At 40.9% G+C, this 11,290-nt stretch overlaps 1 protein-coding gene across 8 annotated transcripts in view; it reads right to left on the reverse strand.

Moving 5' to 3' along the window:
• Positions 1-4,437, reverse strand: part of LOC133411275 (intraflagellar transport protein 20 homolog) — a 92,689-nt gene extending 88,252 nt beyond the window's left edge. For 5 of the 8 annotated variants that reach the window (XM_061693422.1, XM_061693421.1, XM_061693425.1 and 2 more), the window contains exon 1: positions 3,921-4,429. Coding sequence is in view for 1 of the 8 variants with exons in the window: in XM_061693420.1 (XP_061549404.1) it covers positions 487-586 (100 nt within the window). In the remaining 7 variants the exon portion in view is untranslated. Of the gene's footprint in view, positions 1-486; positions 638-3,920 lie in introns of all 8 variants that reach the window. The other 3 variants (XR_009769647.1, XM_061693420.1, XM_061693424.1) reach the window with 3 other exon arrangements.
• Between the last annotated feature and the right edge of the window lie 6,853 nt (positions 4,438-11,290).

Consider the following 11,290-nt stretch of genomic DNA (forward strand, 5'->3'; position numbering starts at 1 on the left):
TCCTGAAGAGGAGAATGAAGGGAGAAACCCTCAGAAACAAAGAAGAACTGAAAGAGGCTGCAGTAAAGGCCTGGAAAAGCATTACAAATGAAGAATCCAACAGTCTGGTGAAGTCAATGGGTCGCAGGCTTGATGCAGTTACTGCAAGTGAGTGTTATACCACCAAATATTGTTATTCACTTTAAGTTAATTTAATAATGTCTGTTCCAATAGTTTTGCTGACTAGAAAAGTGGGTGGCTTCAAACAAAAGGTGCTCCGTCCTGAGTTGTTTCTCACATCTAGATGTACATACCATGAAATGAAAGCTGGAATTCTGAACTCTTGTTTCTTATTCATCTTTTGATCCAAAACCCAAATGTCTTCAATATACAACAAAAACAAAGGAATTGACCTTGCCGTTTGTTAGATATATTTTAGAAGTTATCATTTATTTGCTTAGCTTGCATTAGTATTGTGGACAATTTTTAGAAAGAAAGATGTCTCGCCTTCAAGAAGATGACTCAGCATCATCCGATGGAAGGGCGCCTTGACCAAGGACGTGATCGGATGTGGTCGGGGACGTGACAGGTGTTGGTCTGGTCCCATGTTTTGTGTTGTGTCCGTGCGAAAGGCACAAGATGATAAATCCCAACGATACTGTTGCGAAAGGGGGTAACAAAACAACGTGATAATCGGCGAACCAATAACGAGTGACCCATTTGAACCCTCGACCGTAAGTTTCCCATGATTTATGTTGTGTCTTAGTGCTTCGAACATTATGTCTTGTAAAACCCTCCTATTTTCAAATAAATGTAGGAGCGACGGGGGAGATTGTTTAGAGCGTGTTGAGAGGCTGTAACCTGAACAATCTCCCATGCGCCCTCCTCATGAGAAAAATAAACCAGCGTCTTCATTCCTTTTGTGTCTATTTATTATAATGTTGGGTAAAATAAATCCAACACCGTTCCAATAAATTTGGAGGGGACTGTAATATTGTTATATTAGATGTCACATTGTTCATATTTAATTAGATTTGGCACAAACGAAAGCTAAATCTCACATTAGCTAATAACTTCCATCTCTTTTAATTAGTTGATGCCTCTGATACTTTTGGTGACTTTTTACCGCTTAAGTAAGCCTACTATCGTATAAAATTTACAAATGGATATGAGCCTTATAAAATGCAATTACACGTCACATATGAAGATCGCTGTGTGATCATTTTCTCATCAGCAATAGAATGACTCACACTCCTTTACGTCACGAGACTTGTAGACTTTCATTAAATCTTTTGTGTGGACCGAAATTAAAAGTTGTTGATCAAAAGCATCCCCTTTGGTCAGGCCAGTGGACGGATTTGCAGGGTTGGCACTGGGTCATGAAACCTCTTAGCCTATGTGGGTAAACAGTATAAAAACCTCCTCGCAACACTTGTGTGTAGTTAGCCACAACATCACGTGTTAATGTGGCTAAACCTTTAGCCATGCTTTGCCGGTCCTCGCTACTGGGAGGGAAACCAATAAGCCTTAATGATGTGGGCCCATTAAAACGTCCCAGTCATCAATCAGGAGTAGGGCAGAACAATATGGGGGGGGGGAGAAATCTTGTGAGGTTTTTTTTTTCTTCTTTTAAACAAATATTGCAATGGCAATTTAGCATCCAATTTTTCGAAAGGAAGATTTTTTCCAGTATTATTTATGAAAGACAGACTAATTATTCTATAGCATGACCAACAGAATATTGGATATAGTCAACAAATAACTCCTCCACTTCCTCTCCCTAAAGGCCTCTTTATAGTCCCGCGCGGCCAACAGTGCCCGCATTGCATCACATGACTGATGCATTGGGCCGCGCGGCCCCTATGCGGCACTTGACGTGCACACGGCATAAATAGTTGCTGCGCGTAGAATGCCGCGGAGATCATCTCTCGTGATTAGTCCGTTTTAGTCACATGTTGTGATGACGTACTCAGCGTTCCCCTTGGTTCCACATACCACCTACGCCACCGCCTCCTTGATCTTGTTTCTTTTGCAGTATAATTAAACGTATCATCTGGTCATGTAGGTCCATTTGTTCTAGCAGACACTGTTCCACGGTCGCCATTGTTGTTGCTTTGTTCCTTGTTCCGGAAAGTAAAAGCAGCTACCGGAAATAGCCAAAAAATGCAGAGGAAACGCCACCCTGTGGTGTCCTCACTAATACCAGCCCTAGCGAAACCCCCGACTTGGAAGAGAACAGCAGTACATTTTCAAAACTGCGCACGTGGGTTACGCTCAAGTATAAAGGCAAACTGCGCGCGGGATAGCCGCAATGACGTCAGCGCAGTCACCCCCCGCGCGAGTATAAAGAAACCTTTAATGTTATGATGAATTGATATGAGCAAATCTTTATTTTACTATGAATTCCCTATAGGCGAGAGTGTGAATGGGTGTTTGTTTCTATGTGCCCTGCGATTGGCTGGCAACCAGTTCAGGGTGTACCCCACCTCCTGCCCAATGATAGCTGGGATAGGCTCCAGCACTCCCACGCGACACTTGTGTGGATAGGCGGCTCACAAAATGGATGGATGGATGAATTGTAAAAAGAAAAAACCTTCAATCACAATAGAATATTAACATTGATATAACTTCACGTCTTTTAAGAATGGTGTATAACGCAGAAGCTGTAGCACCGCTGTCCGCTGAGTATAGAGATAAAGTGGAGAGTGACACGAGTAACTTTTCATCACCAAGATGAGAGTATAAACGTAGATGAAATGGTAAACTATAGTTAAACATTGATTGTTCTTATCAATTACAGTAAATGTTAAATTTAGTCACCTATTTGATAATCTCAGGTAGAATCTTAAGGACTTTATAACTATACAATTTTCTCAAATTCAAACTTTTTAGTTGAAGATAAACATGAATATTCTGAATCTTTGGTGGTAAATATTAAACTAACTTAACTAACTCAAACCCACGAAAACGAGTTTTCTTACCCAATATTAAAGAAGTGAATGGAACTTCTACCAACCAATGTTAACGCAGCTTGCGGCAGAATTACGTCGCGATGACGCTTTGCGAATGCTCTCATATCCTTGTGAAGAATTAAGTTATTTTGCCTTTTTTTTTTTTTGATGGATCACAAATGAAGCTGGCTTTGAGTCCATCCAACAGTTGTGTGTGGCATACAGTCAAGTGAAACAACACCTAACATGTTACTAAAATGTTCTAAATACCTTTACATCCAAATAGACTATGTCATTGGATAGAGGAGTGTTACACAAATAAAATGAGCGCTAGTTTGTGAGAATCAGATAGGCAAGGATTATATGCCACTTTTTACGTCGAAAATGTGCCATTTTTTCTTGCCCAGAAATCAATGTAAATCATCAGGAAATGTGAGAGCGAAACTTTGAATCTTTGGTCGGAAAATGCCCGGATGTTTCTTATTATAAATGTCATGTTTTCGGTGGCGGTTCTGAGCATCGTATTTTTATGATCAAACCGAGAGCCAAACGATGGTCATTACTTCAAACTTAACAGAAAACAAGACTAATAATAGCTTTTTATCACCCCCGAATCATCTGAACCTGTGATTTTCAACATTTTCATCTTTGTCAGAATGACAGAAAATACAACCCGAATTGAAAAATGAAAAAACGAGGTCGTAAAGCGATTCCCCAACAACGTACTTTGAAAATAAGTATTTACCTTGCGCTAAACAATGAGAAAAATGCGATTTTGGTTGACCTCCGATAAATTCACGTACCCTATTTTCGGGTAAAAAAAATAGGGGCGGGAAATGGCGGCCGTTTTTCTGAATTTAGCAACATTCGTACTTACTGTTCTCTAAATTAGTGTAACTAATATGACAGCGTTAGCAGAGCTCAACGGCAAGTCAAACCACACGGTACTCTACGTATGGATGATCAATATAAATTGGGTCTAATGCCTACCTGTTTCGAAAGTGTGAGACTAAACGGTTCCAATGGACCATGAATGTATTCGTTTCTCTCTGTTCAACACGGCAAACCCGCAGAAATCTCTTGGTTAGCGGCTGCAAAATAAAATCCAAGGCATGCCTCCATAGATATGAACATAGGTAGAAACGACAAGCCTCTTTGCAATTTCGTGCCTCCGGCTACACTAAGCTAGGAAGGTCAAATACGTCAGCGAATTCCGTGTGTGGACGGCAAGAAAACGAAAAAAACAACGATGCCGGCACACTGTGGTGAGTTGCGTACAAGGCCGTAGAATTATGAAAAGGGGAATAACGTTTTACCGGTTAAAAAAAAAAAATTATTGGCTTTTTTTTAATGTTCAGCATTGATAGCACACGCTTTGACAATTACAAAAACGTAAACGCCACGAAAATCGGTTGAGAAATGAGCAAGTTACGATTTACGACCCTCGTGAGGATAAGTGGTACGAAAAATGGATGGATGGACTATTTAATTTCAATGTGCATGTATTGTCTTTGATTGGACCGCTGCCCCTGAAAATATGGCCGTCACGAAGACAGCTACTGGCTCCTATTCTTCTTCTTCTTTTTCTTCTTCGTCTTTTTTTTCTTCTTCTTTTGCGGCTTCTTTTTCTTCTTCTTCGTCTACTTCTTTTTGTTCTTCTTCTCCTCCTTTTTTCAAACTTTATTTCAGTAACAAATGGGATCACATCAACGTACCCAAGCAAATCCCTGCATCATACTTACATTGTACACCAGAGGGATCTTATACAAGTATATTACACTGTCACAAATATTTACAACCTGAATAGCTTTTTGGTTATGAGAGGATTTAAGAGAAATGATACACAGCCTAAACCAGGGGAGGACAAGCGTTTTCGCTCAGGAGCCACATTGACTTTTAACATTTGACAGGCGGGCCAAGCCAGGACCAGATGCTTACAAATAAAAATTTAAATTAAAAAAATAAAAAAGCATTGTAGTGTTAATACTTAGATTTAGTTTTAATGGGAACAGAGTTGTTTTGTTGATCACCTTTTTTTGCCAATGCATCAAAGTTTGGTGTTAGTTTTGTGGCAATTCTCAGAACACATCTGACGTGTTCATCACTCAGCTGGGATCTGAAGGGTGTTTTGTTGGTGTTCATTCACACTAAAAGTCTGTGCACACACATATGTAGAGCCAAACACCACCAGCATCCTCTGTGCCATCTTCCAGATTTTTGGAAATTTGTCGGTGCTCAATGAAGCATAAAGCTCATCCAGTTTGAGAGTTGAACTCTGTCTCTTTTAAGACAGTATCACATTGGAGATCAATCAGTTCCATCTGCAGCTCCTGTGGCGCTGTTCCACGGTCTTGTATGACTGAATTTTGGAAGGCAGTTTGTCAGACAAAGGTGTTTTGCTGAGCCTGCAAGCTTGATTCTAACCGCTGAGCCGTAGCCATCAGTTCCTGCGTTGATTGGCTGTTAACATAATCAGCATGCTTGGTAGAAAAATGACGACTGATGTTATATTCCTCTAAAACCGCAGTGGTTTTTCAACAAATTAGACATACAGCCTTTGACCGGACTTCGGTGAAAAAGTATTTAGTAGTCCATTCTATATTAAACACTCTGCACTTACTGTCGATGTTTATTTTCTTTGGCGCACTCATGGTTGAAGAAGGGTTTAGAGCAGTAGCAGAGTAAAATCAGAAAAGCCAAAGTCAAGTCAATGTATTACTGTACTTACTGCGCTACCTGGTCGAACCAGTGGGCATAACAGGACAACCTGGTGGAACCACTGGGCATTACAGGACAACCTGGTTGAACCGCCCGCCATTACAGGACAAGATCAAATGAATAAAGTCATGATTGTAATATGATTTGGGCAATTCTATACCAATCTTTGACTGCCCGGATTGAAATGATCAACGGGCCAGATGTGGCCCGCGGGCCGTAGTTTGCCAACCACTGGCCTAAACTCACCGTGCAAAGCAGCAAAAAAAAATTTTTTTCTTATGAGTAAATAACATTTATGAATGCGACATTTTGCCATCAGTATAATGAGATTATTTATAAAGGTTTTGTTGGATATCACATTATTATACTTACAATCAGTGAGCCCAAACAGTACATCCCTCCAATACAACTTAAAATAATTATCAATATTGAGAGCAATAAAGTAACAGATCTGAATCCACATTGTTCGGACAATGCGGCAGTGCCAAAATAAATGAGTAACTGTTTGAACATGTACAGAGGGAAAAAGTAAATTTCACATTAATATCTATTTTGTATCTTTTAACAATATTGTTGGATTTATCTTACCCAACATTATAATGAATAGACACAAAAGGAATGAAGACGCTGGTCTCTTTTTCTCATGAGGAGGGCGCATGGGAGATTGTTCAGGTTACAGCCTCTCAACACGCTCTAAACAATCTCCCCCGTCGCTCCTGCATTTATTTGAAAATAGGGAGGTTTCTAAGTTTACAAGACACAACACACTAAGGGGAGGGTTTCAAGGTGAAAACATGGCACCAACACCTGCCACGTCCCGGCCACGTCCTTCTCTCTGATGATTCCTGCTGAGTCATCTTCTTGAAGGCGAGACATCTTTCTTTCTAAAAATTGTCCATAATACTCATGCAAGCTAAGCAAATAAATGATAACTTCTACGATATATCTAACAAATATGATCATTAGATGGATAGAATTTATGAATAATTTTGAATGAGATTTCTTTAACTTTATTGGATAGCAAAGAGCGGCTGGGTAAGAGCCAGATTTGTTTCCAGTCAATGAGGTCCATATATGTATTCCAGTAAAATGTTACATATGGAACTGTAATAATATCCCTTTTCAGCCAGAGTCTAATTACTTTTGTTTTTTCTACTATGATTACTAGTTCCCCGGGCGCTTGAGCTGCCCCCTGCTCCAGTGTGTTCCACTAATGTGTATGTGTATGTGTTCACTGTGATGGGTTAAATGCAGAGAACAAATTTTGTGTACATGCATGCATGTTCATGACAATAAAAGGTTATTCTTCTTCTTCTTCCAAAAAACCCTGGCATAGACTACAGGAGTGACCGGGATATTATATTCAGCTAAGAACTCTTTATAAGAATACAGAAGACCATCCCTGTTGAATTGTTGAGCCACATGAACAATGTTATTATTAAAGCACTCCTTAATAAAGAAGGATTTGTGTTTAAACAGAATGTCCTTGTTGTTCCATATACAATATGTATGGGGTGAAAAATTGTGTTTGAAGATCAGAGCCCTTGGGGGGAAGGCCTGACGGTGAAAAGCTGACATTTTTACAGGTATTTTTTCAATATTATAATTACAGACCAAAAAGAAATTAATCCACCCAATTTTGATAGGATATGAAAGGGAATAACATTTCTTCACATGGTGTGTTCTATTTTTCCATAAGAAATTAAGCAGAAGCGTGTCAATCCGCGTAAGAGGTTTATTGTCTAAATACGGAGATAAAGATGCATATGTTAAGCGTGATATTCCTTCTGCCTAACTAAGTAAAACTGCCTCGAAGTGAAAGTTTAAATTTATTGGCGTTCTTTGAAAGATAGGATTGAAATTAAGTGATGCTCTTCTTTGTTGATCTTTGATAATTGTGATAAGTAAACAACCTCTTCCTGAATAGGGATTGCACAAATTGAGGATTTTCCACAATCCTTAATAGCTAGAATCTCGCATTTATTAATGTTCAGGTTTAAGCCAGAAGCATTGGAAATCTCAGAAATTGTATTAATTGCAGTAGAAATTTGGTTTTCATTTATCAGAAAGAGTGTGGTGTCTTCTGCCAGCTCGGTAATTGTAATTTCTCTGCGTGCAATGCTAATGCCGATCACCTTACTTGTTTTAAGGTGAACAGCCAAAATCTGAGCCACAAGTCGAAACAAGTATGGTGACGCAGGGCACCCTTGTCTAATGCCTCTTGATACAATAAATCTAGCAGACATACCACCCATTAGTTTGACTGAGCTATTACTTTTGTGTTCCAAACTTTTGATAGCTGAGATAATATAAAAGCTTTGTAGAAATCCACAAAAAGTATGAATCCTTCCATCCTCCACCATCTCTGGATAATCCAGAATGTCTAAAACTAGTCTGACATTATTTGCAATATGTCTATTGTTCATGAAACCTGATTGGGTTTCATCTATAATAGAGTCCAGTACAATTTTGAATCTTGTCACCAATAAATGTGCTAATAATTTGTAATCATTATTTAACAGTGAGATCGGTCGCCAATTGTCAAGAAGCAGATTTTCCTTGTTGGGTTTGGGAATTAATACTGTAATTAAAAGTGGTTAAAGTGGTAGGAAATGATTCATTAGCTATACATTCTACAAAGACTTTATGCAAAAAAGGAGTCAATTCAATACCAAACAATTTGTAAAAATCAGCAACTCGCCCATTAGGTCCAGGCAATTTATTATTTTTCAGTTGATTGATGGCTTTCTGTACTACTTGTGGAGATATAGGTCTATCACAGTAATCTCTATCTTCTTCAGTCACTGTTTCAACAAAAAGAGAACGTAAAAAATTGTCAGCTGCAGATTGTTTAAATTTAGAACTATATAAGTCTTTATAGTGGCACGGTGGGCGACTGGTTAGAGCGTCAGCCTCACAGTTCTGAGGACCCGGGTTCAATCCCCAGTCCCGCCTGTGTGGAGTTTGCATGTTCTCCTCGTGCCTGCGTGGGTTTTCTCCGGGCACTCCGGTTTCCTCCCACATCCCAAAAACATGCATGAATTGGAAACTCTAAATTGCCCGTAGGTGTGACTGTGAGTGCGAATGGTTGTTTGTTTGTATGTGCCCTGCGATTGGCTGGCAACCAGTTCAGGGTGTACCCCGCCTCCTGCCCGATGATAGCTGGGATAGGCTCCAGCACGCCCGCGACCCTAGTGATACAATAAATAAATAAAAACAATAAAGTTTATCAGTTTGAACATTAAATATCTTGTCTTTGTAGTGTATATTCAATTAAATATAGGTTTGCAAATAATTGTATTCTGTTTTTTTTTTTTTATATAAGAATCAGAATCATCTTTATTTGCCAATGAAGGTGATATAGAGTTTCAGGGTGTGACAAGTCTCGGGGTGAACAAGGGACTTTATTGCAGGGAAGCTAACATGTAAATCAGATAAAGGTGTGGGGGTGTGATGCAGGAAAGCTCCCAGCAGGGTGGATACTGATCCAGCAGAGACCAGATGTCAGAGAAGACAATGGCTGTGGGGAGCCAATGTAAACATGAGATGCAAGACTGTGGAGACTGCAAATGGCCATCATTTTGCAGGACAATGAGAACGTCAGATGGGACCATGGACCAATCAGACGGCAGCGATTCCATACTTCCTTTTTCAAACATTGTATAAGTTGGGGGCAAAATGCAGCCCTATGGGTGGCACAAGTCAGTGCAAACTGTAGGCCGGTCCCAAGCCCGGATAAATGCAGAGGGTTGCGTCAGGAAGGGCATCCGGCTTAAAACCTCGCCAAACAAATATGAGCGTTCATCCAAAGAATTCCATACCGGATCGGTCGTGGCCCGGGTTAACAACGTCCGCCACCGGCGCCGTCAACCTGCGGGGCGCCGTTGGAAATTCAGCTACTGTGGGTCGAAGTCAAAGAAGAAGAGGAGGTGGAAAGCGGGTTCTTCGGCAGAAAGAGAAGAGGAAAACACAGAGCCTAGAACTGAATGTGGGGACTTTGAATGTTGGGACTATGACAGGAAAATCTCGGGAGTTGGTTGACATGATGATGAGGAGAAAGGTTGATATATTGTGTGTCCAGGAGACCAGGTGGAAAGGCAGTAAGGCTAGAAGTTTAGGGGCAGGGTTTAAATTATTTTACCATGGTGTCGATGGGAAGAGAAATGGAGTCGGGGTTATTTTAAAAGAAGAGTTGGCTAAGAATGTCTTGGAGGTGAAAAGAGTATCAGATCGAGTGATGAGGCTGAAATTTGAAATTGAGGGTGTTATGTGTAATGTGATTAGTGGCTATGCCCCACAGGTAGGATGTGACCTAGAGGTGAAAGAGAAATTCTGGAAGGAGCTAGATGATGTAGTTCTTAGCATCCCAGACAGAGAGAGAGTCGTAATTGGTGCAGAGTGTAATGGACATGTTGGTGAAGGTAATAGGGGTGATGAAGAAGTGATGGGTAAATACGGCATCCAGGAAAGGAACTTGGAGGGACAGATGGTGGTAGACTTTGCAACAAGGATGCAAATGGCTGTAGTGAACACTTTTTTCCAGAAGAGGCACGAACATAGGGTGACCTACAAGAGCGGAGGTAGAAGCACACAGGTGGATTACATCTTGTGCAGACGATGTAATCTGAAGGAGGTTACCAACTGTAAGGTAGTGGTAGGGGAGAGTGTGGCTAGACAGCATAGGATGGTGGTGTGTAAGATGACTCTGGTGGTGGGGAGGAAAATTAGGAAGACAAAGGCAGAGAAGAGAACCATGTGGTGGAAGCTGAGACAGGACGAGTGTTGTGCAGCTTTTCGGGAAGAGGTGATACAGGCTCTCGGTGGACGGCAGGAGCTTCCAGAAGACTGGACCACTGCAGCCAAGGTGATCAGAGAAGCAGGCAGGAGAGTACTTGGTGTATCTTCTGGCAGGAAAGGAGAGAAGGAGACTTGGTGGTGGAACCTCACAGTACAGGAAATCATACAAGGAAAGAGGTTAGCTAAGAAGAAGTGGGACACTGAGAGGACCGAGGAGAGGCGAAAGGAATACATTGAGATGCGACACAGGGCAAAGGTAGAGGTGGCAAAGGCAAAACAAGAGGCATATGATGACATGTATGGCAGGTTGGACACTAAAGAAGGAGAAAAGGATCTATACAGGCTGGCCAGACAGAGGGATAGAGATGGGAAGGATGTGCAGCAGGTTAGGGTGATTAAGGATAGAGATGGAAATATGTTGACTGGTGCCAGCAGTGTGCTTGCTAGATGGAAAGCATACTTCGAGGAGTTGATGAATGAGGAAAATTATAGAGAAGGGAGAGTAGAAGAGGTAAGTGTGGTGGACCAGGAAGTGGCAATGATTAGTAAGGGGGAAGTTAGAAAGGCATTAAAGAGGATGAAAAATGGAAAGGCAGTTGGTCGTGATGACATTCCTGTGGAGGTATGGAAGCATCTAGGAGAGGTGGCTGTGAAGTTTTTGACCAGCTTGTTCAATAGAATTCTAGTGCGTGAGAAGATGCCTGAGGAATGGAGGAAAAGTGTACTGGTGCCCATTTTTAAGAACAAAGGTGATGTGCAGAGCTGTGGCAACTATAGAGGAATAAAGTTGATGAGCCACACAATGAAGTTATGGGAAAGAGTAGTGGAGGATAGACTCAGGACAG

This window comes from Phycodurus eques, chromosome 13, assembly GCF_024500275.1.
Source record: "Phycodurus eques isolate BA_2022a chromosome 13, UOR_Pequ_1.1, whole genome shotgun sequence".
Lineage (NCBI taxonomy): Eukaryota > Metazoa > Chordata > Actinopteri > Syngnathiformes > Syngnathidae > Phycodurus > Phycodurus eques.